The sequence below is a fragment of the Python bivittatus genome, unplaced genomic scaffold, assembly GCF_059951505.1.
Source record: "Python bivittatus isolate LINGU-HERP-01145 unplaced genomic scaffold, Pbiv_v1 ctg000980_np1212, whole genome shotgun sequence".
Lineage (NCBI taxonomy): Eukaryota > Metazoa > Chordata > Lepidosauria > Squamata > Pythonidae > Python > Python bivittatus.
Genome location: NW_028277125.1, coordinates 5,710,246 through 5,736,306, shown reverse-complemented (window position 1 = coordinate 5,736,306; position 26,061 = coordinate 5,710,246). Strand labels below are relative to the sequence as shown.

The 26,061-nt window shown below is 41.8% G+C and overlaps 1 protein-coding gene and 1 long non-coding RNA gene across 4 annotated transcripts in view; one reads left to right on the top strand and one right to left on the bottom strand.

The window, feature by feature from the left end:
* LOC148213512 (uncharacterized) overlaps positions 1–20,932 on the top strand; it is a 103,868-nt gene extending 82,936 nt beyond the window's left edge. For both annotated transcript variants that reach the window (XR_015794471.1, XR_015794470.1), the window contains one exon: positions 20,696–20,932. This is a non-coding gene — a long non-coding RNA (uncharacterized LOC148213512). The remainder of the gene's footprint in view (positions 1–20,695) is intronic.
* On the bottom strand, positions 195–25,898 carry LOC148213511 (cytochrome P450 2J5-like). 2 transcript variants are annotated; one of them, XM_088132411.1, is made up of 10 exons: positions 25,696–25,897; positions 22,670–22,947; positions 15,843–16,005; positions 10,865–11,014; positions 9,600–9,760; positions 7,247–7,423; positions 5,158–5,299; positions 4,297–4,484; positions 3,602–3,743; positions 195–655 (listed from the first exon to the last, which is right to left on the bottom strand). In XM_088132411.1, the coding sequence occupies exons 2-10, from the start codon at positions 22,835–22,837 to the stop codon at positions 450–452; spliced, it is 1,497 nt and encodes a 498-aa protein (XP_087988537.1). In that variant the 5' UTR covers positions 22,838–22,947; positions 25,696–25,897; the 3' UTR covers positions 195–449. The 2 variants fall into 2 exon arrangements, with proteins under 2 accessions (XP_087988537.1, XP_087988538.1); XM_088132412.1 differs by lacking the exon at positions 7,247–7,423 and having other exon boundaries at positions 25,696–25,898.
* Between the last annotated feature and the right edge of the window lie 163 nt (positions 25,899–26,061).

Genomic DNA, 26,061 nt, shown 5'->3' with positions numbered 1-26,061 from the left:
GTTGCACTCCTGTTTTCAAAACCTTCCTTTTTTAAAAACCTTCCTTTTTTTAAAGCCCTCCTTTTTTAAAGCAGCCACATCTGTTCTATATGAAAGGCCTGAGAAAAACACATGGGGTTTCACCATTTGCTGTGCTGGGAGAATGTGAAGTCCATGAGAGATGTTTAAAAAAAAATGAAAAGAGATACTAAGAGTAAATCAAAAGTATTATGTTTTATTGCTACCCAGAAGGAAAGAAAGGTAAAACCTAACAAGCTTACTTAGCATATTGATCACACACAACCTCCAGTTCTTTTGTTGACCTTGTTAAATAAGTTGTGTGAATCCAGCAGTAGGTTGAGGAAGTTTCTGTGTAGAGTAAATGGAGGCAGAACATCAAAATAAGTGAATGGGCATGCAGGAAACATTTACCATACTGAAATAGTATACTGTAATTAGTTTTATGCTTGTCATGGTGTTTTTATAAGTTTTAGGCCTGTGTGGGGAACAGCACACAGTTTGTAAGGGTATGGATGCAGGAGCATCTTTACAAGAGGTGCTTGATTGAGTTCTTTCACTCCTTCAGGCACCTGGAAGCTGAAGGCCCTCAACAGGCTGGTCAGAAAGATGAAGATCTCAATTCTTGCCAGCTGCTCTCCCACACATACCCGCTGACCTGTAGATGAGACAAGACATGCAGAAAGGGAATGGCAGTTTATTCTCTAGAGTATATCCACATCAGCAAGTAAATCTGAAAAGAGTTGTAAGAGCCCCAGAAGCTTTCCAAGTGGAATCTTAGTAACTTCCAGCAGATTCAATTTCTAGAGGTGTTTCCTCCCTTTTACTCAGTTTCTTGACACCCCACAGCGTGATGACTTCAATCAGGTTGCACTAGTCCATAATCTAATAGTACATCATTTCAAAGGCAAAACTATACACCCCTGAAAAAACTGGTCTGGCACGTTTTTCCAGAGATTGGCCTTAAAAATGGAAGTCACTTTCTCAGCTCTCTGTCCACCAACTTATTCTACGGTGCATGAGGCTACAGCTGGAGTAGAGGGAGGTGGTATGGACATGATCTATAGGAATTCCCTTTCACTGACCAAACACATATTCTGACATTCTGCCAATGTGGTATATTTGCTTTCTACAGCTGCTTGTCTGCAGGAATGTGGACATAACACTGCGAAACAGCTTTTCTTCCTGGCCTGATCAGAGTAAGTGCTACTATGGCATTGAAATACCTTTGACTTCTTTTCCTCAGGGATTTAAATGTTCATGTCAGATTGTCAGTGGAGGAATGGCCCAGGATGTCATGTTTGACATGACTTGCGTGGATCTGCCCAACTACTCTTGGGCCACAGAAGGTGGGTTTGGAATTTTGTTTCTCTCTGAACAAGAACAAGCTTTACAAAACTCTTATTGCCATGGACAGATGCAGATTGCCATTCTGCAGGGATGAAGGGCCATTAAAAGAGTCTGGCCCAGGTATCTGATAGATCCAGATGGAGTACACTAAAGGAATTTTATGCCTTGCCTATTATGGATTCCTGGCTGATTTGTGAAATATGGAGGTGGCCCAGGCAGTTACAACCCCTTGGTTCATGATGATAGATCATTTTCAAATATCTCAGGTGATCAAGAAAAAACATTCCAGATGCATTTGGATGAAACTGGACCCATGTCAGCTGGGGCTTTATCCAGTCTATGCTACTGAATCTCTTTTGCTTTTCTTGGCAAATGAGCCATGCCAGAAATTGGATGTGGGGAGGGCTAATTCTCTTGTCTCCCTCAGTTGCTTTCACTCCATGGACCATGGTACCCTTCTGGGCCATCTGTTGGTTTTGTTCTTTGGGGGCACAGTGGTTCCAGCCTTTCCTGTTGGATTATACCCAGAAGGTGATTCTGGGAGATTACTATTTGGTTGGTTCGTTGATGGTGGGACAGGTGAGCAGAATGTGGAAGTGTAGTAATGCCAGTATGTGATGACCTCCATGTCTAGGGCTCCTTACCACCCAACTCCAAGGAAATAACTAGTATCTTTGAATGTTGCTTCATCTTGATAAATGGTTGGCTGAAGGAAAAGAAGCTGACAAAAATGGAGGTACAACTGATTAGGAGAAAGCTGGATTTGGGGACTGAGGTGGAATTTATTCTGGATGGGACTAAACTCTCCCAGAAAGAGCAGGTTTGGAGTTTGGGAGTGCTTGTTAACCTCCAGGTGTAACTTGATTTATAAGTCATAGTTACTGCAATATAGAAGTGCTTTTCTGCTGCTAAGCAAGGTAGAAACTCAGCTGGATTTCTAGCTCTCTCTACTTACAAGCCCTTCAGCTCTTTTTAGTCGCTTGGGGAAATGTTTGTCAGAGTTTGGGGCTAGGCAAGTAGTTGTTTTTGGTGTATGTCTATGGGAAGACAGAAGACCCAAACAGTGGAGAGGGAAAGGCAATTAAACGCCTCCTGCAGGGATGTTTGCAAAGATTGGTGACAAGAAATGCTGATGGCATAGAACTACTGGGAGGACAAGAGCCATCATTGAGACATGGAGGAATTGGGAAGGCTGAAAGTGTATTTGAGACTTGTGTGTGTGTGTTACCCATGGTCCATGTTGGAAGCCATCAGAACCCAGTTTGAAAAAACCCAACATGGATTTGCACAAGTAGTTTCCAAGATCACAGAAAGTTCTGCAGTGCCAGAACCCAGCTAACTAGAATCCTGCGTGGATTCTAGGCTGTGGAATAAATTCCCAACCAGAGATATTTTTCAAATTTTGCATGCCAGCTTGAGTGTTTGAATGGCAATGGGTGTCCATCACCTCCTATAGAACTGCCATCTCTACAGTCTGTCATTTACTGTGCTTCTCCTTATTTGTTGGGGAGTTTTTCTCATCAGGAGCCATATTCCAGAAGGTGAGGTTGGAGGAATGGCAAATGAGTGAATGAGTTTTAGATTCTCACTACAGTGGCCCAATTCCATCCTGTTGTAGCTGGGTTGGCTATGGGGGATTGGAAGGAGGGGGTGATGCAGTGCCAAGTGGAGGGGGAAAGGGGATGTGATGGGATTTCTGGAATTGTGCAGGACAGAAGATAGCAAGAGTCACAAGTTCTCATCTTTATCCTGGTTGAAGCATTGCCTTTTATGCCTTTGCTATCTTCACCATCAATGGAGAAGGATTCACTGGTGTACATGCAGTACCAGACAAGACTGGAAAGACTGTGGGTGGGAAGACTTATGGTTCTAGATGCATTCATTAAAATGGCAGAGCTTAATGCATCTAAAACCATAACTCTGTGCTCCAGATCTTTCACTAAGAAGCTGCAGTTAGGTTAGCGTTCCTTGGATGTAGCTCAACGTTCTCTCCCAAACCCAAAAGAGAATAGCACAATCTTCTACATGTCTTACAAAGCTCTACTGTGTAAGACTGCAACGTAAATATAACTCGTATTCCTTTGTACTTGGAAGTTTACTGCCTAAAGGAAACTTTAGACTCTCTTAGTTTGGAAACTAGAAGGAATGAGGATTCCTTGGTTTTATTTTCAGACCACAATGACCTCAGAACTCGTCAGAGGTGGTGCTTCTGGGAATGTATAAGGTATAAGCTGCTTTGGACTCATGGATTTACCTATTCCAAATGGCAGAAACTCTTCCCGGGTGATGAACTTGCCATCGTTGTCTAAAAAGTGATTGGGGTTGAATTCTTCAGGTGTTTCCCATTGTTCAGGATCAAAAAGGACAGAGCGGAGGTCTGCGATGATAAAAGACCCCTGTAAAAAACAGAGATGGCTAAACAGAGCAGCTTCATAAGGTAAAAAGGAAAAACATTCAAAGCACAATTGATGAAACATTTGCTCATTGCTTGCCTTTATGGACCCACATTTGTTCATTCCCAAAGCAGTTTCTCAAAGCAGTGGCTGCTTAAAAGCTTGGCTTCCTTTCTCCCCTTCCTTTCATTGGAAAAAAGGGCTGGGTCCATAATTCTTTATCCCCCCAGGTGGCCCCAAGAAGGGGACATATCAGTGAAGAAACATGGTCACTCAGTGGATTGGGCTACAATTCTGAACTTAAGTTCAGCCCTTAATTTCTTATCATCTTCCTAGAATAAACATAAATCATTTAGGGCTCTAGCTTTAAAATTTGATAGGGGTTTGGATTTAATCTGTAACTTCCCACCCCACTCCCAAGTATGCTATTCCTGCCCATTTGATTTTGGGCAACTAAACTCGCAGTTCCTGAGCAGATAGCATCTGTCCAAGTGACCCCTGGTGCTTTTCTGTCCAGGTTGGACTCCTGGACTGCAGTCTGAACAAGTTTCTCTACCTTTGGGATGTGGTAACCCCTCATCTTCACATCCTTTGTACTTTGCCTGCCAGCCCCATATAGCAAGACATATTTTATACGCTGCATTTCATGAAGCACAGCATTGGTGTAGGGCAGCTTCTTGTGATCTTGATAGGAAATTGACCCCGAGGTGCCAAACACATCTTCAATCTCCTTCTGGACTTTCTCTAGAAAAAAATGATGGAAATAGAAGCTTTGTTTTCAATAATGTGTTTCACTTCAATTCCCAGTGTTAATCCTCAGGAGTACTTTCGAGTGTAGAATAGCCTTCAGAGCATTAAATGTAATGTCATCCTCATTTTGTTTTTAATGGACTGCAGATATTAAATGCGTGTCATAGGCTCTGATTTGATCCAGTCCAAACTGGTTCAGAATATTGATGTAAATTGTTGATTTAGTTCAAAGATTCCACTGAATTTCCGTTAGAAAAGTCAGTCTCCAGAATTCAATCCCAACTATTTTGGAAATCTGATTCAATTAAAAAAAATAAAAAATCTTCTGCATACAATTTAGGCTGAAAACAAAGACCAAATCTGAAAAGATTGGTAGATTTCTGAATTTAAAGTGCGTTAAATGTTCATTTTCAGTTTTTAGTTCATCACTCAATATTTTATTGAGGACATCAAAGAAGGGTCTCTGTATGTACATTCTTTGCTTTCTTTAACCCTGCTATGGTCACGTTCCTCATGATAATTTTCCTATGTGGATTCTTGAACCTATCATGAAGAATAGAGTCAGTTTATCATTCAACAGCCATTAATACTTTAAAGAATTTCAAGTAATTCCTGTGTGTTTTAGAACCGGAGAGCCACCGTGTTCCCCTGCCCATATTTCTCTCACCTTGGATTTGGGGATGATTTGCCAAGAGGAGCAGTGCCCACATCAGAGTAGCAAAGGCTGTGTCTGTTCCAGCAGTAAAAAAATCAAAAACACACTGAGCCAGGTTCTCTTCGTTGTAGGTTGAGTTGGGGTCATTCCTGCTCTGATGTTTAAAATGGGAAATGAAAACCAGAATGAATTCTATGCAGCTTTCCTGTGGTTATTATTGCTTCTGTGTCGCAAGTCATGAGAATAACTATATTCCTGATAGATATATAGGACAACAAATGCATTGGACTAATAATTAGAGTGGTAGATTCGGAGTCAGTAAGACACTGTCTTAAAGTAAACCAGATCAAAGAGATGTAGAGCTTCAGCTTTAGAGGTAAGCATTATGCATGTTGATGCAATGAGCAGCTTGTTCTTCAGCCAGCTTTTTGTAGAAGCTGATGATGGTTACCAGTGGTCTACAGCTTCTAATTTGAGATATTAATCCTGGATCTTATTTGGAGGTACCCCAGTGACCATAGTAGCAGTAATCTACTATATAACCTGTAGGGGTTTTCTCCTCCTACGTGCCACCCGGGGGATGCACTGCTCATCTGTCATGAACCATCTGGCAGCTGGTTGAATAAGGCTCACTTGCCATCTGCAAGAGGAAAAACAACCAAGGAATTGGCCTGAATTCCATATTCCAGCTGAAATATGGAATACAGAAACATGGAAGCTACCTGAATCACAGGGAGCACACTGGCTTACAAGAGTGTTCAAAAACATTGTACAAAAAAATGAATTTACCACATCAATACAACAATCTCAATCTAGAAAGGCAAAAGTGATGTATGTGACTGCTCGAACTACAAACTGATCTGGCTACTATGCCACACTATGACAATTTCTGAAAGCATACTAGATTCTTCTGATACACCAGCAACCTTTCACCAATACAGTGCAACTGCATCAAGAATTGTTGAACAACGGACACTATATATGCCACATGCCTAATGATGGAGAAGCACCATGAGAAACGAACAACCATACATATGCCACTCACTGACCTAGAAAAAGCATTTGATCAAGCACCACATGACCTCATCTGGTTATCACTGACATTATACAATATATCTGCTGAGTTCAGCTACTGTACCCCAATGTTATCAGCTCAATAGGAGTGCTACTGGATGCTCAAGCATCTTTCCCATCGACAAAGGGACCATCTCTCAACATTGCCCTTTCTTCTCTGTTTGGACCCCAACCATAATCACAACACCCATGAATGCTGTTATATGCTGAGGATATCATGATAGACAGTGAAACATGAAGCAGCCTCGGACAATTGAGACAAAGGTGGAAAATGTGTCTAACTGCTTTAGGAATAAGGGTCAATACTAAGAGTGTATAACCTGAATGTGGTGACCAGACCAATGGGATACTCAAGACTCTTGGTATCAAATTAAGCAAAGCGACACAGTTCAAATACCTGTGGTCATACGTGACTATTGATTGTGACACACTACTGGACTACCATGCCTTGTGGCTGAAGAGACACTGCAGACCATGTGAAATGGTCAGCAGAGTGCAAAGTAACTTCACATTGATCAAAGTTGCTTCTATACAATCATTCTGGGTCTTTTTCTGAAAATATTGGAGAGGAGGACTTTTTTTCCTTGTTTCAAAATATTTTACATTTATAATTACAGTCAAAGCTATGAAAGTAACTGTCCTTCTCCAATCATTTCTTGGAGTGAGTCAAGTATGAATTAATCAAAAGTCCCTAACCTGTTAATTCTTTTCTTTCTTAATGGAACTTCTCTAGAAAAGGGCAAAGGAGTGGTAGGCAAACTTTACGAGAGGGTGACAAATGGAAGCCACTGATTTCTGCCTCCCCCCACAAAGAACCGTCCATGCCTAAATGAGCATAGTTACAATACAGCTCTTATTCAGAAGCAACCTTAATTTGGCATGGGGTAAATTCAGAATGGGAGCTGAATGAAAAAGAAAAAAAAAAATCCAAGATGAAGGGACACGGTATCAGTAGCTCTTCCTGTTTACTTATAGCAAGGAATGTAATAATTCCTTGCCCCTGTATTGAACTACAAGAAGCCCATACCTTCTCCATCTGAAGAAGATAGTGATCAATGAAATCTTGTGGCTCATGCCGAGAGTGGAATTCCTTGTGTTTCTCTATTTCCTGCTTTGCAAAGGAAAGGATCAACTCCGTAGAAGCCATGGCCTCCTTGTGAGGCCCTGGGAGGTAGTTCATTAACCGTGGAAACACATCATATAACTAATAGAAAAGGAAGAGCAAAAATTATCGATTCCCATCAAAATTATAAAAGACTCTCACCAGCTCATAGAAACAGATAATAAGTGTAACTGGATTCATAGGCAAGAATAAATAATACTTTAACTACATGGGTTGGATTTTCACATTCTTCTAGTCTCTGTTCTAGAATGCTTGAGCTGTCAGGGTAATCTTTGGGATCAAAAAAGGGCATCCCTAATCAAACAGATTCAGATGCCCCAACCCTGTTAGGGTTTCACAAGGCATTGAAGACCTGAATGTTTCCAAAAAAATATTAGGTCGGGTGAGTAGATGAACTCTGTCATCATTGATGGTCAGTGAGGTCATTGTTATCCTTTGGTGCTGGGGGTTATGGCTGGTGGGTTTGTGTGTTTTAATCTTGTAAGCCACGCAGAGACATTTGTGCGAGATGTGGGGGCTATATAAATCATAGAAATAAATGAGACGGGGGGGGGGGGGAGAGAGAGAGAGAGAGAGAGAGAGAAATTTATTTCAGAGGTGTACTGATTCCTTGCTCCAGGTATGATCGGACTGATAGCAGATTCAAACTCTTGGTCAACTAAATGAAAGCAGAATTCTCTACTTCGCACTGTAATCCAAGCAGGTTTTCTTCACCCTTCCCATCCTTCCGCCACTGTTGAATGCTACAATCATTGCTGGGGATTAAGCCTGTCTCAGGCAGCTCAGCATTGCTTCTATAAGGTGCTTTGCAGAACATAAACATGTGACTCTCCTCAACAAGGTGAAGAGGAGATATGATGGACCTCTGTGAGGTGCTCCGTATTCTAGAATCCAGAAAAAAGAGTGACCTTCAGGGGGCAATTTGGCAAGGGTGTCACTGTTATATTCCAGGACTAGACTTGATCAACAGATCCCTGGAGGGTAGGGCTGGTTTATGGGTTGACTGAAAGAGACACAGTATGGATTCATGGAGAAGAGGACTATTTAGTGCTATTCCAAGTTACTATGTGGAGTGATAGTCCCAATACAGACCCACCCAAATTTGTGTGGGTGGAAAGGAAAGGCAGTTTGTGAGTATCTAAGTGTCTAGCTAAAAAAGTGGACAGAACCTGGACCTAGTATATCTTGACTTCAGCCAAGTGTTTGACCAAGTTTCAGATGAGATCCTAATGGAGAAATATGGGTTGGACATTGGTACAGAGCTGACTGAGATGACATTCTTAAATACAGGTAGGAAAAATCAAAGGCATGTATGTATGTATGTATTATGGGAGACAATACATGTGAAAAAAATCTAGCTGTCTTGTTGGATGACTAGCCGACCATAAGCCAACAATGTGATACAAGTGCCAGGAAAGAAAATTTAGTCCTACGGTAGATCAGCAGAAGTCTAGTACCAAGATCAAGAGATATCATAGTTTCTCTTTATTCCTCATTCTTCAGACCCCACTAGAGCATTGAATCTAGTTCTCTCCACTGCCCTTTAGGTACAAGATTTAGAAATTCAAGTGTATTTTGGGGAGAGCAGCTAAGATGACAAGGGACTTGGAAGGAAAAACTTAAAAGGAACCATTGGAAGAAGGAGCTATGTTTAACCTGGAGAAAGAAAGACTCCAAGGGAACAGGATCGCTGCCCTCATGTATTTGAAGGAGTGTCACATAGAAGAGAAGCAGGACGGTTCAGAGTTGTTCCAGAAGACAGGACAGAAACAATAGGTGTATATTATAAGGAAGCAAATGTTGGTTGGGTGTCCGGAAAAAATGGTGAGAACCTTTCAGTGATGGACTGACTGAAGTAGTGCTGGACCATCTTTTGCTAGAGGTGTGTAAATATGGGGTAGATGGCTGTCTGCTGGTGATACTGAAATGATGGATTCTTGCACTGGGGAGAGCCACTGTGAGTTCTAATCCTGACTCAGGCACTAAGTCAAGTGGGTGACCTTTGGCCAGTCCTTCTGTCTCGGCCCTAGAAAGAGGGCAATTCCAAAACATCTTGCCAGGAAAACTGAAGAGACTTGTCCAGGCAGTCCCAAGGAGTCAAGACTGACACAAAGGCACACACACATACTGGGGAGAGGAATACCCTTGATGATTTCCAAGCTTCCTCCATGCCTTGCATTCTATGATTCAATGAAAATACCGCTGGAAACATAGGTTTGGGGGGATGTTTGTCTCTTTAGTTGAAAATATTACTCACAATATGGAACTTGTCACCAATGAATTTCACAAGAATGTTCAGGGCTTGAACTAGCTTCTGGAAATTTTCATCTTCAGGAGCAAACTGATGTCCAAAACTCAAAGCACATATGATATTAGAAACTGAATTTAGTACTGGAAATGAAGGGTCAAATGGCTGTCCTGGAAATGAAGATATTTTATAATTAATTCAGCCTCTCCTGTTCACCTGTTAATAGTAAAGAACAGGACTTCTAAGGAGATGAGGGAAGAGAATTGGGAACTCTATGAATTTTTTTAAAAGTTAAAACTCCAATCAAATACAACTCTTTTCATTTGAAATTAGACAACCCGTGACCCGCTGGGTCATTGTTTCAGAGATATTTCCTTAGCTAAACAGAGAAACAGAATGACCAATGGCAAAAAAGTAGTGGGACTCTCAGGAACTTGCAACTTGCGGCCAGATTCCCCCTTGACTTTGCTTGTGGGAAGCTGCAGGCAGTAGCAGAAATCTCCCTCCCTCCCTCCCTCCCTCCCTCCCTCCCTCCCTTCCTGCCTTCCTCCCTTTCCACGTATAACATAGGCTTGCACCATTTGCCCTCCCCACACACCCCTCAGGAGAGCCCTGGTGAAGCCTCCTGCTTTTTCTTCTCTTTACCTGACCAAATAAACTGCCTGCCCGTTTGCTTGAGGAGATGGAACAAAGGGAGCAAGGGACTGTAGGAAAACTGCCCCTCTAGTCCACATTTTGGTCTGTACCCAAGGCCCCCCTCCTTAGAGTTAGGAAGAGGTGTCTCTTGCTGAAACCCAGCATTCTCCAGTGCCCCCCACCAGCAGGCATCTAACTCATTCCCTTGTCCTTTCCTCACCACGAACTGCTATTAAGTGATTTCAGATTTCTCCCTCATTTCCAAAGCAGCCAATTGCTGCTTGCCTGTTGGGCCCTGCTGCCAGCCGATTGGGCGCAGGGGACAGAGAGAGGCAGGAAACAGGTTGGGGATACACTCATGACAATCACGTGACCTGGGCTGACCATGGCGGTGCAGCTCCACAACGGTGCTGAGGCGGCCACAAATTTCCTCATTTTGAATCAAAGGGGAGTTGTCCATCCTGGATTTTGGATGCATTCTGTAAGTTTGACGTACCTTGGTTCAAAAATTGTTGCCCTATGATGCACCATTTTGCCCATTTGAAGCTTACAGACATGAGAGTTTTAGTAGGATATAGAGTGTAAAAGACTTCTGCAGAGAGGGACTTGAGCCACTGTCATTACCCCAAATTTCATACCTCTTGTTTGTGTAAAGACCTCTACCAGCTTCTGAGCTCCTTCTTCTATTTGATGCTCAATGCTTTTTTTCCCCAGGCCCAGCTTCCGCAAAGCAGTGATGCCGATGTGTCGCTGCTGTTTCCAGGTGTGGCCATTTGCGAAAATAATTCCTGAGGGCATCAGCAGATAGTGATAAATTATTTCTGATAACATTCATCTTAAAATACGGTTAGGTCTAGTTCTTGCTAAAAGGTCTCTCCGGATTTCAGGTGGGAATACCAAACCCTTGGGACACATTGCAAGTTTATAAGATTCTGGCCATGTGATTTTATTTAAAAATATTTATTCATTTTGGGAGTCACATTGACACTGGGAGATATATGTGGTACGGTGAGCACAGCTGCAGTGCTTGCCAACCTCTGTCTTATATGATGGACCTCAAAAGCTTCTGAGACAATGTAATCGTTCATGTACAAGAACATATGTCACAGGCATCATACGCATTTTATATTTTTCATTGTCTTGTGTGGCAGAATGACCTATACTCTTGTTGATCTGCCCAGAGCAGCCCAAGGTCCTACTTGCAGTGCTGCCACTAAGACCCATTTGGTTGGCAGCCACAAGAGGCAGGATCTTCTCAGTGGAGACAGATTCCCTGGGCGACTCCCTCCCACAAGATTGAAACTAACCAGCAAAACAGGCAAATGGCTTTTTTACTCCCCCACTTTAATCAAGTTACTATAGCATTTATCTGTCAGTGATTACGTACAATATTTTAAATTGGTTTATGGGCCTGAGCGCAAATTACTTTGGAGGTGAGCCAGCAATAAATGAACAAACAATGAACCAAAATTATAAGAAAAGTATGTATTAGTGTATTGTGAGCCAGATGCTATGGCCTTTTTTTGTTGTTGTTTAGTCGTTAAGTCGTGTCCGACTCTTCGTGACCCCATGAACCATATTGCCTGATCTATTTACTCATGTGGTATAAAAAACAAGCAAGAATTATGAAAAAAAACAAGCTTCAAATTAGGGAGCTAGAGAGCTACAGTCTCTCAAAGAGAAGTGCAAGACAGAAGGGTACAAAACAATTGAGCAAACTAAGTAACAACAAGAAAGGAATATCAGTTTTATTATGTATGAACAAATTAAGGAAATGTCTAAACTAGTGTATGGCATTGTTGATAGTCCTAGTGAAATTGATAAATGTTCAGAATCTTGATATTAGTTCAAGTTCAACTTTATTGATTTAGTCTATTGACCATATCAAGTATAAGAGAAGTAAGATAAAATAAAATGCCATTGTAAACATACACGTAAGAATGAATAAAAATGTAAATATAACTAAACCTATGATACAAGTTCATGTCAAGCCATTGCCCCTGCAGTCAACACCAATCTGATCTAAGTAATCTGCCCTCTTTATAACTGCCTTTGATACGGAGGTTCTTGCCCTGTAAAAAGTAGGAAAGTTTCTGCTGGCCGCTCCAGTATTTTTTATTTTTTAAATCTAAATCTAAATGATCAGATCTGAATATAATCTACAATCAAACAGGATGTGTGCCGTATCTTCAATAGCTGGGGCGCCACAAATACATAGTCTTTCTTCATAGGGGACTCCTTGAAATCTCCCATATCTTACCATAGAGTCTAATTGGTCGAAATGAGCTCTGGTGAAAGCTCTTCTAAGATATTGGGGTAAAAGAATTGTTAGATACTTTTCGAATTGGAAGACTGATTTGTGTTGGGCCAGCCACTTCAAGGACTTGAGATGTTTAAGGTGTGCTATATCCTCTTGGGCAGCCACTTCCAAAACCCTTTGCTTAAAACTTTTTTTGGCCTTCACGTCTGATTGTACTGGGAAGTGGGTTGAAAATCCACATTGGGAAATTGTATTGGAAAGTCGGGCTGCCCAGGCACAAGGAAGCTTATTGTGCAACTGTTCTTCAAGACAAAGCTTTGGTAATCTTTCTGAGTCCATGGGTAGGATCTTCAGCCAGTAAATGAATACTTTTGTTACCAAATGACTTTGTATGGGGGGAAATCCATATATTAAAAACAAGACTCAAAACAATCTTGTGGACATTAGACCACGTATGGCTGATCTTCAGGATGAAACGTTTGAGTGCAAGAGTCATAGAAAATATTGCAAAACTGAGATTGTTAGCTTCATTGCTAAATGGCTGAATGATTATTTCCTAGGCTTCATTAATATCACTGAAAGAGTTCATAAAGTTACACAAACAAGGTAGCAGAACCCAGGATATATTGAGTGTGTTAATACCCATATGAGGGGCAATATTCTTTGAAAAGTTCATGAGCTGGAAGAGATAAATTGGGAAGATATAGAAGTGTAGTTTTATCAAGATATTGGGAAGTTATATTATTATAAATGGAGCAGTTTCTAATCCTTAATTAACCAATTGTGTAAATCTGGAATTCAGTTCAAATTTGATCACACACAGACACGTGATTAATCTAAGAGCAATTTGGGCTCCTCTTAGATTAATCACTTATCAGTTAGAACTTGCTGAATAAATTTCAGTTCTTCAATTAACGGATGAGGTCTTATTCCGCATGGGCCCTAATATTCACCAACAGTAGCCTGAGAGCAAGGCTAGTAGCAATCTGAACTCCATACCCCCAAGAGATACTGGTCCAGAAATGGGGACCTGCACCAAATTGCTGGTCACAATTATTCTGTCATGGCCATTTCTAATCATCATACCCCCCTCTGCTGATTACCATAGAAATCTGGCGCATACCACAAACCCCCCAAACTACTTCACCTGTTTCACCCATACCCCTTCCATTCCATCTTATATACACCTACCCTCCCCTCCCCAATTTCAATCAAATAGTATCATACTAAGATCAAGAGAAGATTACTGTCTTCCAACACCACAGCAGATTATAAGCATGAGTTCTCCAACAGCTACAGTCAAAAGAACTCTTTTCTAGAGAATAGGTTTGGAAAGTATACAAAATGTAAACTTCAAACTTTTGTAGATGAATACTAATTTTGATTAACAGTGTTCCAAATCTGGAAGAACAAGAAATAAGTGATTTTTAAAATATTGGGGATTAAGTATTTTAATGAATCTTATGCCTCAATGAATTATTATGGTCCTGCTCTGGATTTTCTAGACATATTGCATTGTTTTTTGAAAATGATTATACTTTGGTTTTGGGTAAGATAATTAAGGTTTCAGTTTTTATTCAAATTTGAGATCTTTATTAAGTTGGAATTGAACCCAACTAAACTTAATTCTTGTACATAGAAAGTACTGAAGGCTTATACCATAGATTTATAGTTGTTAGATATATCCTATGCAGCCAAAATAGGCTTTCCCCATTGCACATCAGAGCTCTAATTATATTATCTTCTAGTAACTCAGTCTATTGTTGAATTGATTAATATATGTAATAAGAGTATGTCCTCATAACCTTTATTTATTTATTTAATTCAATTTCTATAGCCACCCATCTCACACAAGTGATTCTGAGTAGAGCACAATCAGAAAAAAAGTTAAAACCAACATGAATATTACACACACACAGACGTGCACGCATATAAATTCATACATACACACACAAAGGAAATTATAACCTTAGATATAATTATATTAGAGGCATGCACACACAGATGTGTGCATGTATGTGTGTATATATATATAAATATATAAATATATATATATATATATATACACAGTATACACACACACACACACACATATACATCCATCCATACATACACACACATACAAAGGAAATTATAACCTTTGATGTCAATATAGCCAGAAAGCAGGGCCCTTTACACACTCAGGTCCCAGGCCTGGGCACATAACCAGGTCTTCAAGGCTGTACGGAAGCCCAACAGAGCTGGGGGACATCCTAATCTCTGGAGGGAGAATTTTCCAGAGGGCCAGGGGTATGGCTGCCAAGTCATGTTGCCTTGTCCCTGCCAGCCGACATTCCTTGGACAGGTAGAAACAATTGGGAGGAGATGTCCCACAGGTAACCTGGTTCCAAGCCACAAACAGCCTTAAAGATGACAACCACCACCTTGATTTGCATTCGAAAGCACGTCACGAAGCAGTAGTGTTACATGTGTGAAATATCCCACACCACTAATTATCTGTGCAGCTGCATTCTGCACCAGTTGAAGCTTCTGAATGCTCTTGAAGGGCAGCACCATGTAGATCCTGTTGCAATAATCCAGCTCTAGTCACGAGGGCATGAGTGACTTTGAGCAGAGCCTCCTGGTCCAGGAATGGGCACAATTAGTGCACAACCCAAAGGTGTGCAAAGGCCCTACTAGCCACGGTATCATGAATAACTACAAGCAATATTTGTCTTATTTTTTCTAATGTTACTTAAATATAACTTTGTTGAAGGATTTACTTTAGATAAACCAGATGCAACAAGAATTAGAAGAATGTTTTCTTATATCATTTTCTGAAAGTATTAGTTGTGTGGGGTGACTTCAAGACATATACATTTAAGTGGATGTGGTAAAACAAAAACAGAGAGGGTCAAGAATACGTTTGTGATCAGTGAATGTTGACTGAATGCATATGTGAGTGGTAAAGATTAAGTTAATACCTTTGGGTGGGTTGGTCATACAGGGAGAAGTGCTGAAAATTGAATTTCCAAAACAAAAATATGAGAGAGGAAAGCATTCAAGAGAAAGGGGAAGATGGGGAAAGGTGGAGTTGGATGAAGTTGATGAGATCCTCAGAAAAAAGAAGTAGAGGTTTAATGAAAAACAAGCAATGTCTGAATCAAGGTACGCATCTAATGGACCAGATAGAAACTATGAACATGCATAATAATTTGGTGTAAAGTGGACTGAGCAATATTTCTTTTGCTTATCTCATTCCTTTCAATCATTTTGTATACTTTGTCTTATTCCTTTTTTGTGCTATGCATAATATTACCACAAACTGGAATAGCAAGATGGTTATTTGTGTACAATTTATTACTATTTGCACTTACCTCTTCCTTTCGCTAAAACATCCAAAAAAGGATCATCTGGTCGATGAGAGAATTCTTCTGAGAAGCTGGTCATTCCTTCCTTCACAGTTTTGAATCCAGAGAGAACTACTGCAGGGTTAGGCCCTAAAAACAGGGTGTATATATTTCCATATCGTTTTGTATACTGCCAGGTGAATCAAAGATGAGAAATGTTACAATCAAAGAAAACAGATTCTTTACAGTTAATATGTCACCTACCCTCTTTCCTAAATCCTAATTCTAAGACCTTTCACCATATGCATTCACCACCATTCTCTTCTCTTTTGAATTTTTTCCCCCTCTAAATTTCCTGCCAAGAATTTTTTACCTATTTACATTTATTCTCCTGGGCTGTTCCTTCTTCTATGCTTCTACTTGAAATCCACCCTCTCCCATTTGTTTGCTCCTTTCTCCTGTGCCTTGGTTGAGAGGTGATCTTCTGACTGCCCAGTCCTCCTGGGACAGACAGATACAGTGGGGCAAAAAAGTATTTAGTCAGCCACCAATTGTGCAAGTTCTCCCACTTAAAAAGATGAGAGAGGCCTGTAATTTTCATCATAGGTATACCTCAATTATGAGAGACAAAATGGGGGAAAAAATCCAGAAAGTCACATTGTCTGATTTTTAAAGAATTTATTTGCAAATCATGGTGGAAAATAAGTATTTGGTCACCTACAAACAAGCAAGATGTCTGGCTCTCACAGACCTGTAACTACTTCTTTAAGAGGCTCCTCTGTCCACCATTTGTTACCTGTAGTAATGGCACCTGTTTCACCTTGTTATCAGTATAAAAGACACCTGTCCACAACCTCAAACAGTTACACTCCAAACTCCACTATGGCCAAGACCAAAGAGCTGTTGAAGGATACCAGAAACAAAATTGTAGACCTGCATCAGGCTGGGAAGACTGAATCTGCAATAGGCAAGCAGCTTGGTGTGAAGAAATCAACTGTGGGAGCAATAATTAGAAAATGGAAGACATACAAGACCACTGATAATCTCCCTTGATCTGGGGCTCCACGCAAGATCTCACCCTGTGGGGTCAAAATGATCACAAGAACGGTGAGCAAAAATCCCAGAACCACACGGGGGGACCTAGTGAATGACCTGCAGAGAGCTGGGACCAAAATAACAAAGGCTACCATCAGTAACACACTATGCTGCCAGGGACTCAAATCCTGCAGTGCCAGATGTGTCCCCCTGCTTAAGCCAGTACATGTCCGGGCCCGTCTGAAGTTTGCTAGAGAGCATTTGGATGATCCAGAAGAGGATTGGGAGAATGTCATATGGTCAGATGAAACCAAAGTAGAATGGTTTGGTCTAAACTCAACTCGTTGTGTTTGGAGGAGAGAGAATGCTGAGTTGCATCCAAAGAACACCATACCTACTGTGAAGCATGGGGGTGGAAACATCATGCTTTGGGGCTGTTTTTCTGCAAAGGGACCAGGACGACTGATCCGTGTAAAGGAAAGAATGAATGGGGCCATGTATCGTGAGATTTTGAGTGAACACCTCCTTCCATCAGCAAGGGCATTGAAGATGAAACGTGGCTGGGTCTTTCAGCATGACAATGATCACAAACACACCACCCGGGCAACGAAGGAGTGGCTTTGTAAGAAGCATTTCAAGGTCCTGGAGTGGCCTAGCCAGTCTCCAGATCTCAACCCCATGGAAAACCTTTGGAGGGAGTTGAAAGTCTGTGTTGCCCAGCGACAGCCCCAAAACATCACTGCTCTAGAGGAGATCTGCATGGAGGAATGGGCCAAAATATCAGCAACAGTGTGTGAAAACCTTGTGAAGACTTACAGAAAATGTTTGACCTCTGTCACTGCCAAGAAAGGATATATAACAAAGTATTGAGATGAACTTTTGATATGACCAAATACTTATTTTCCACCATGATTTGCAAATAAATTCTTTAAAAATCAGACAATGTGATTTTCTGGATTCCCCCATTTTGTCTCTCATAGTTGAGGTATACCTATGATGAAAATTACAGGCCTCTCTCATCTTTTTAAGTGGGAGAAGTTGCACAATTGGTGGCTGACTAAATACTTTTTTGCCCCACTGTATGTGAGCCAATCAGTCTGAAACAGCTTGTCCATGAGTCACACCTTTTAAGCACTACAGTTTGGATGTTTGTCAGCAGCTTTCTCAACCTCTTCGCTCTCTGCTTTCTTAAGCCATCAACTCCCCAAATTTCCAACTGACAGTTGCATTGACAGGACATTCTAGGGGCTGTTGGCTGCCCTGAATATTGTTCTTCATCTGATGGGTTGAAACTGAATTAAGATTGGTCACAAGTGCAGTACAATTTCCATACAGAAGATTGGGTAAGTTGTTAAAAAAATTGGCCCACTTCCTTGTGATATCATATCATATTGTGGAGGAGAGTCATGTTGGTCTATACTAGCCCAACATCAGAAAGAGTCTGGTAACACCCTTTCAGACTCGAGCGTGCCTTAACACGCTGCCAGGGACAGAAGCCATCTGCAACAGAGAGCAAAGGCATCCTGCTGAGCATGCATTGCTCTCAGGGCTGCCATCTGCAATTTGCTCTCCAGGAGCCGGAGGGTGTGGCAGAGCAACTTCTCTGGCTCCAGAGAAAGACGGAAGAGCTGGAGACAAGAGGCTGCAAGTATACTGTTGATGCATAAGTGATACTGAACAGCTGGTGTATTGCTGCCCCTTTCAGAGTACCTCTGAGATGGCAACAGAAACTATTCCCGAGCTGAAATTGTAAAATCAATTTGGGGAAAGGAAGGGGTTTCCCCTGTATGATGCCTCTTCTGGAGAGAGAGAAAAAATGTTAAATCAGTCTCAGGGGAAAGGAATGTGAATCTAGAAGCAGATTGTTAATGAGAAGAAGGAGGCCGCCCATCTCACATTCATAACTCTGGGCAGCTTACAATTAAAACATAAAGAGTACCAAAAATAAAACAATAAAACAGGCATACAAAAAATACAAACATTCAAAACAATTAAAAATATACAGTACAGTCACTGGGAAACCACAGCCATTCAAGAACAGTACAGCCATTTTAGGGTCTCCACATCACTCTCTGATCCCCAGGCCAGATGGCAAAGCCAGGTCTTCAGGCCCTTCCAGAAGGTCAGGAAGTTTGGGGCCAGGCTGACCCTGGGTGGCACAGGAAATGATGTTTCATAGGGTGGGTGCAGCAGCAGAAAAGGCCCTCTCCCTGGATCCTGCCAGATGACATTCTCTAGTGGACGGAACCACCAACAGGCCTCTTATGCAGAACCTGATGGGACAGGTGGATGTACTGGGAGAGGCTGCATGCCATCTAGGGCTTTCTGGATCCTCACCAGCATCTTGCATCACACCCAGAAGCAAAGTGATAACCAATGCAGCTCATGGAGCAGAAGTGTAATATGCATAGATCTAGCTGTGCACGTAACTGCCCACACCACTGCATTTTGCACCAACTGAAGCTTCTGAATACCCTTCAAGGGCTTATTGTTGATCTTGGGGTAGCAATGGCTCTTGTATGGAGAAGGGTCCCATGCTGAACGCACTAATGTCATGACAGTTAACCATATTATTAGGCTTAGCTATCTTTGCCAAATTCAGCGCTTTTAAAGGATTTGCTATTCTTAGGCTGAGGTTTCGGAGAACACTTCCCTGACAATAAGGCCCTGCAATTTAGTAAGGTTTAATTTTGAGTTGATATATAGAAATTATGTGAGTAGACCTATAGCCAATATAATTGGCTGAATTTGCTGAATTAGAATCATTATCTGTTTCTGTTTTTTTTTTTTTTAAACTAGGCCTTCTTAATTATAAGAAACACATAAAAAAGGTTCTGATGACTTTGTTAATATTCATCTGGAGCTCCCACATCCTAGCTGAGTGCAAACCCTCCGTGCAAATAATGAAATTGGAGACTATAATGCTTCTTGTGTGGGAAGAAACAAAGGTGTGAAACTAATTTAGAAGGACTCAGAAATAAAATAACTGAAATCCATTCAATGTTACCTGGAAATATTTGTTTGAAGACAGGTGTAAACATTGGATGGAGAGGGAAATTCTAGGGGAAAGTTTACATACATCCACCCCAACTGCAATTGGGGAGGATTTTAAGGAATTCCACTACATTTTAGCTACAGATCAGATTTATTAGCAGGACCCAATTCTGACAGTGATGGTGACTCTGATACAGACTGTATCAGAATCATCATCACTGTGATAGGAATATATCCAGTCCCATTCAATCTGGCAGAGAGGGTCTGCTGTGAGTAACATCTGCCAGGGACTTACACTTGGCGGGCCCTAGGAGGTGGGCCTTCTCTGCCACGTCACCCACCTTTTGGAATATTTCACTTTTAACAATTATTTCTCCCCTTTGCTTTTTATTTTAATTCTGGAAGTGTTATATTGAGATAATAGACAGGAGGGGATATAAATGGTCTGCAAATCAAAAGAGAGGTTTATAAACTGAGAGTTTTTGTGGATGATTTGATTTCATAGGACCCTCAAAATGGAATGTAATACTTGATGAACAAACTGAAAGACTTCGATTTTTTAGCTGGATTTAAGGTAAATAAAAAAAAAAAACAGACGTTGGTTCAAAATATGACTGTACATGATTAAGAAATATTGATGAAAGGTCTAGTCTTAAAATTGAGAAAAAGCCTAAATACTTGTTGATTATACTGAATAATATGAACGGTATGTTGCATCAAAATAATTATGTGAAAGTTTGGAAATATATCAAAAAGATCGATTGAGATGGGAAAGGTTACAATTTTCATTGTTTGGTGGAATTCCAGTAATTAAGATGAAAGTTTTACCTAGAATGTTATTTCTTTTCCAGACAATGCTGATATTGACAACTGATGTCCCATTTAAACAATGGCAAAAAGGTATGCCGTATGCTGGCCGTGAAAGCTTTCGACAATACAATGGCAAAAAGATACATCTAAATTCATATGGGAAGGTAAAAAAAGGAAGGATAAAATACAGATTTTACAGGAATCTAAAGAAAGAGGTGGGTTATGTCTTCCAGATTTAAAGTTATATTTTGATCCTTGTTGTCTTGTAGGGATGAAATAGTGGGTGACTCTAAACAACAAGAGGTTATTGGAATTAGAAGGACGTGATTTAAGATTTGGATGGCATGGATATTTATGGTGTGACAAAGCAAAAGTTAATATTGATTTCAGGAATCATTTTATTAGACGTGCCATACTGAGAATTTGGAATAGATAGAAAGTAAGATTAACTCCTAAAATGCCTTTGTGGTTGTCACCTCAGGAAGCTTCTTAGAGAAGAGAAATGACATTTAAACAAGCATGGTTCACGTATGCAAATTTATCATTGTTTTCTGAAGGAGAACCTAAACTGAAGAAGAGGGAAGAATTAGAACTGGAAGGTTATACCTGTCAATAGTTTACTTACACACAACTGCTTGTAAGTTGTGTACCCTTTAAAATGGATAAGAAAGTTACAAATTTACATGTGAGAAAACTGACTCTGAATATGCTTTATGTACTAATAATGAATATGTTATTGCTAAAATGTACAACCTTTTCTTGAAGATGAATATGGAAGATGAATATGTTAAGGACTGTATGTTTAAGTGGAAAACATTTTTTGGATATAATATAATGTTGGAACAATGGGAAAATCTGTGGAATAAAGGCTTGAAGTTGACTCTTACCTCTAACTTAAAAGAAAACTTTAATAAAATGATGTGCCATTAGTATTTGACACCGGATAAATTAGCTAAGATGTCTAAAGGAATTTCAAATGTATGTTGGAAATGTAACTAGCGTGAAGGTACTTTTTATCATCTCTGGCGGACCTGTGGGAAAGCTAAGAAATATCGGAATATGATCTGTATTCTGATTCAAACCATTTCAAAAATGGATATAACATTGAAACCAGAGACTTTCCGTTTACGTATGATAGATAAACAGACGGTTTGAAAACATGGGAATTTACTTCCTGATATGCTAACAGCAGTGAGACTTCTACATGCACAAAAATGGAAAGACTTACAAATACCCACAACAGAGAATGGATATTGAAATAATGGAATTGGCAGAGGGGAAAAACTGACGACTTTGATCAACGAAAGGACATGGTGTACCTTTCCTTCTACTTGGAAACCACTTCATTAGCTCGATAGCACTGTTTTCTGTCATACATAACATGCCTCTTGTGCTTTTACTTCTGTTTAATGATCCTGCCAGCTAAAGCGCCCACATGTAATGTAGGGCCTCTCATTCCGTGTTACTAGAGACAGTAAATCCCGATTATACGTTTCTTTTATATCACATGTATTCTTATCTTCCTTGTGACTATACAACGTTTGCCATTTAGGGGAATTTGAACTCATTACCATTGTTTTGCAGAATTGGATAGAGACCTTTAGGCTGTCAAGTTCTACATATTGTCCAATGGAGGAATACAAACCAAAACCTCTTCAGCAGAGGGATGTCTAGCCTCCCTCTGTTCAGAGGGAGGGGAAGCCACCCTCTCTCTGGAGAATTGGTTCCATCACCAAAGTTTTCTTGCTAAGATTGAACTAGAATCTGCCTTTTAAAAATCCAGCCCCATTATTTCACATCTGCCCTGTGATACAGTGGCAAGCAGGTCTTGACTAGAATATTCTGGCATGATGAGGAAAGTAATTAATCAAGTCTCATAACAATCCCTTTGATTGTATTCCTCTTCCTGCCAGAATATTTTACTTAGGTTAATACATTTGTCCATAAATACCGAACAAAGAAAAAAAATGAGAATTATCATACTTGTTACTGGTTGATTATTTAGAACGAAATACCTTTAGTAAAAAGTCTTCTCGAAGCCGAAACCCATTTGCCCAAAAGGTCCCAATGAGAGGTAGAGCCAAAGGACCGGGAGGCAGATGTCTTCGGGACCAGAGTTGTTTCAGGAATAACAGAGTCAGCAGAGCAAGCAGCAGAGGAAGCAGAAATGCCCCGATCTCCATCGTTGTGCTGCTGGTTCCTTCTGTTTGACGCTCTCTAGTTGATCTGGAGGTGGTTCTATCCCTTTCTCTGCAGGCTTTTGCTGTTCTTCCTGTTCTATATACTTCGTGGACTGGGAACAAATAGCAATATGACTTTTGATGCTCTATCCAATAAGGGCTGGGGTTTGTCAACAAGATGCTATCGTAGTAATTCACATTAATGAGGTTACTTCTGAGCATGTGTCACTCAAATAGCAGGGGAAGAGTTGTTGTTGTTGTTGTTTTTAATGAAGGGCTGTTTCACCCAATTTGTCTCTAAGATGATATTTTGCCAGAATTATTTGAAAATAATGGTGTACCATGTGTCCATGAAATCTACCTGAATATAAAGGAGAGTCTTGTTGGGTCCCAGGGCTATTATCTAGTCCAGTATTATGTGTCATGCATCCCCTTTGAAGCCCATGTTCAGGACATTATCATGAAAAAAAATCTCACTCAATTTCCTCTCCGAATAACGGGAACTCTTCATGAGGGCTTCATACTGCTTGAGGACCGTCACTGGATCTGTGCATTTGTTCAGCCTTGTGCAAATGAAACAAGTGGAACCATCATGCTATTGAGGAGGGACTGTTGCCACAGATTCTGCAGCAGCTGTTATTGGTTAAAAGGTTGGGTCCTTAATCCAAGTATCAAATAATAGGGAGAGAACTACAGGTACTTAGCAATACCTATCGAACAATGATGTCACCTCCCCAGCTCCCTAATTCATGAGCAAAAATCCCAAAGATTTTTTTTTTTTTTTTGAAGCTCACAACAGCCCTTGTTCCTGAGCACCAGGTGCTATCTTTTCTCCTTGGGTACACCACAAAGCTCTAGGAATTCTAGGGGTTCACCTGGTTTCAACGTGATTCCACAAGTACCCTTTCCTAGGAGCATCTTTGTTGTAAATCGGGTGCCAGGCCCATGCCTCCAGCATAAGGATCTGCCATTTCTCTCCTGAAATTGCTTTGCTGCTTGTTATTCATTTACTGATTTCCTTAATGTATAAGTTGCCTCATTCACCAAAGTGACCCTTGTTGGTACAGAATACATCACTTTCTATCACTAACTGCTTTTGCCCCACCCCACCATGCAACTCCTGCTGTGCTGCTTCATCATGGCAGGAGGGTATTCCAGGGAGGGATGAGCAAAGGACATTGGGACTATATGACAAAATTATATATTCCCAGCAGGGTCACTCAAGGCATGAAAGTCATCCCAGATGCCAGCTAAAGCAAGCAGGCACCTACATTGGGCAGCACAGATTTAGGAAGATGGTGGAGGCCGATGATCACTTTAGAGACAAAGGGAAAGGCATCAATTCATACTAGGCAGGAGAAGGCAATGGGAAACCACTCCTCTTTTTTTTTTACCAAGAAAACACATGGATAAAAAAATATTAATTAATTAATTTACTTAATTTATAAGTTGTCTCAATAAACAAAGTGACTTTATGTCAGGATCTACGCAAACCAGATTCTTCGATTGTTTTATATGTTTTAATTACTAATTATACTTTTGCTTTAATTGCTAAACATAGATTAATAGAGTAATGCTGGGAATGTTATTCCAACCGTTTGCTTGACCTGCCATAAGGGGGGGAAGGAGGAGGCCAGGTGTCGTTATCTCTATCTTCAGCCAGACATCCAAGGCCAGGACGTGTGAGAACTGGTGGAAGGCGCGAAGAGCTGCAAGTGGGAATAGAAACCTAGAAGGGGGGGAAGTTGGGCTTAAAAAGACAAGGCTTTGCTATGTTGAGGCAGACTCAACAAACTATGATGCTGTGCGCTTCTCCTAAAATAAAGAAATCTGTAATGGAACTTTCTGGTCTCCAGAGGATTTACTGAACTTTGGGATTGAGTGTGCAGACTCTGACATTTTGTTGAGTCTCCCCCCCACTTTACGAGGGATTTACCGGGAAAACACCACCGTGGAGAAATCCCTCGAAAAGCCGACCGCGGCTGCGGGAATGGAGGAGGAATGCCCCGAGACCGGGGCTGTAGGTGGATCCGCGGGGGAGGAATCCCTGACCGGCACCTACCCGTCTCTCCCGGCGCCACGGAAGCCTGACCGGCGCAAAACTAAGTTGTGGACCAAGGAAGAGGTGACGGGGGAAATGTCATTTCTAGACATGGAGCCTGATAAGCGCTGGGCCCTGACGACAGGAAGAACTGAATCCACCCGGAGGGGGACCCTAGAAGATTGCGTGCAGATCCTGCAATCGGAAAACGCCATGATGAGGAGGGAGCTGATGAGGATGAGCGAGCTCGTCCGTCGTTCAGGTCTGTACCAAAGCCCGGGCGCAGAGGGGGAGGCCGAAGAAGGAGGGCTAGAGGATTCGCTGATAGCCCCACCAACCACACCTGCCACCCCCCCAGCTCCGGCAGCACCGGGTCCTCCGGCAGGCCCAGTCCCGCCACCTGTGGCCGCGCCGATGTTACCTCGGAGGGTGGCCCCAATCCAAGCCCAGCAAGAGGCCCTCTTAAAGCGCTGGGGTTTGACCGAAAAATTTAGCGGGGACCCGAAGGAAGTACCTAACTTCATGGCGCAGACCACCATATGCATGGAGCAAACGGGGCATCTTTTCGCCTCCGACCGGGAGCGCGTACTCTACATCTGCAGAGCGTTCACCGGCAAGGCGGGAGAATGGCTGATCCAGCTCCGAGCGGCACGAGCGCCGGAACTAAACCACCTGGGGGGGTTCCTGACCGCCCTTCGCAGGAGATTTGAGGACCCCGGGGTCGTCACCCGCGCCCGGGCGCAACTGAGCACGCTGCGTCAGGGAACCCGTAGCCTCGGCGAGTACGCCCTGGAGTTTCGCGGCGTTGCGGGGCTGCTACCTGATTGGCGGAGCAGTTCAAAATTGACTGCTTCCAGCAAGGGATGCGTCGCGATCTCTGGAAGTTGGCGTTCGCCCGGGGAGACCCGAATTCCCTAGACGGATGGATCCAGCACGCGGGGAACGTCGAAGCCCGGTGGAAAAGAGTGGACCCGGACTTCGGCAGGAGGCCCAGCGCCGACGTCCCGAAGACAACCATCGAGGGGAGGAGACGAGAGAAATCCTAGAGCGGGCGATCGCGTTTGCTTCCGCTGCGGCGACCCGGGGCATCTGGCGCCTTCCTGTCCTAAACCGCCACCCGCACGGGGGGGGGAGGCGAAAAAAGCCGCTGGAGCAGTGCAAAAAACCGGCGCGAAAGGGAAAAAGG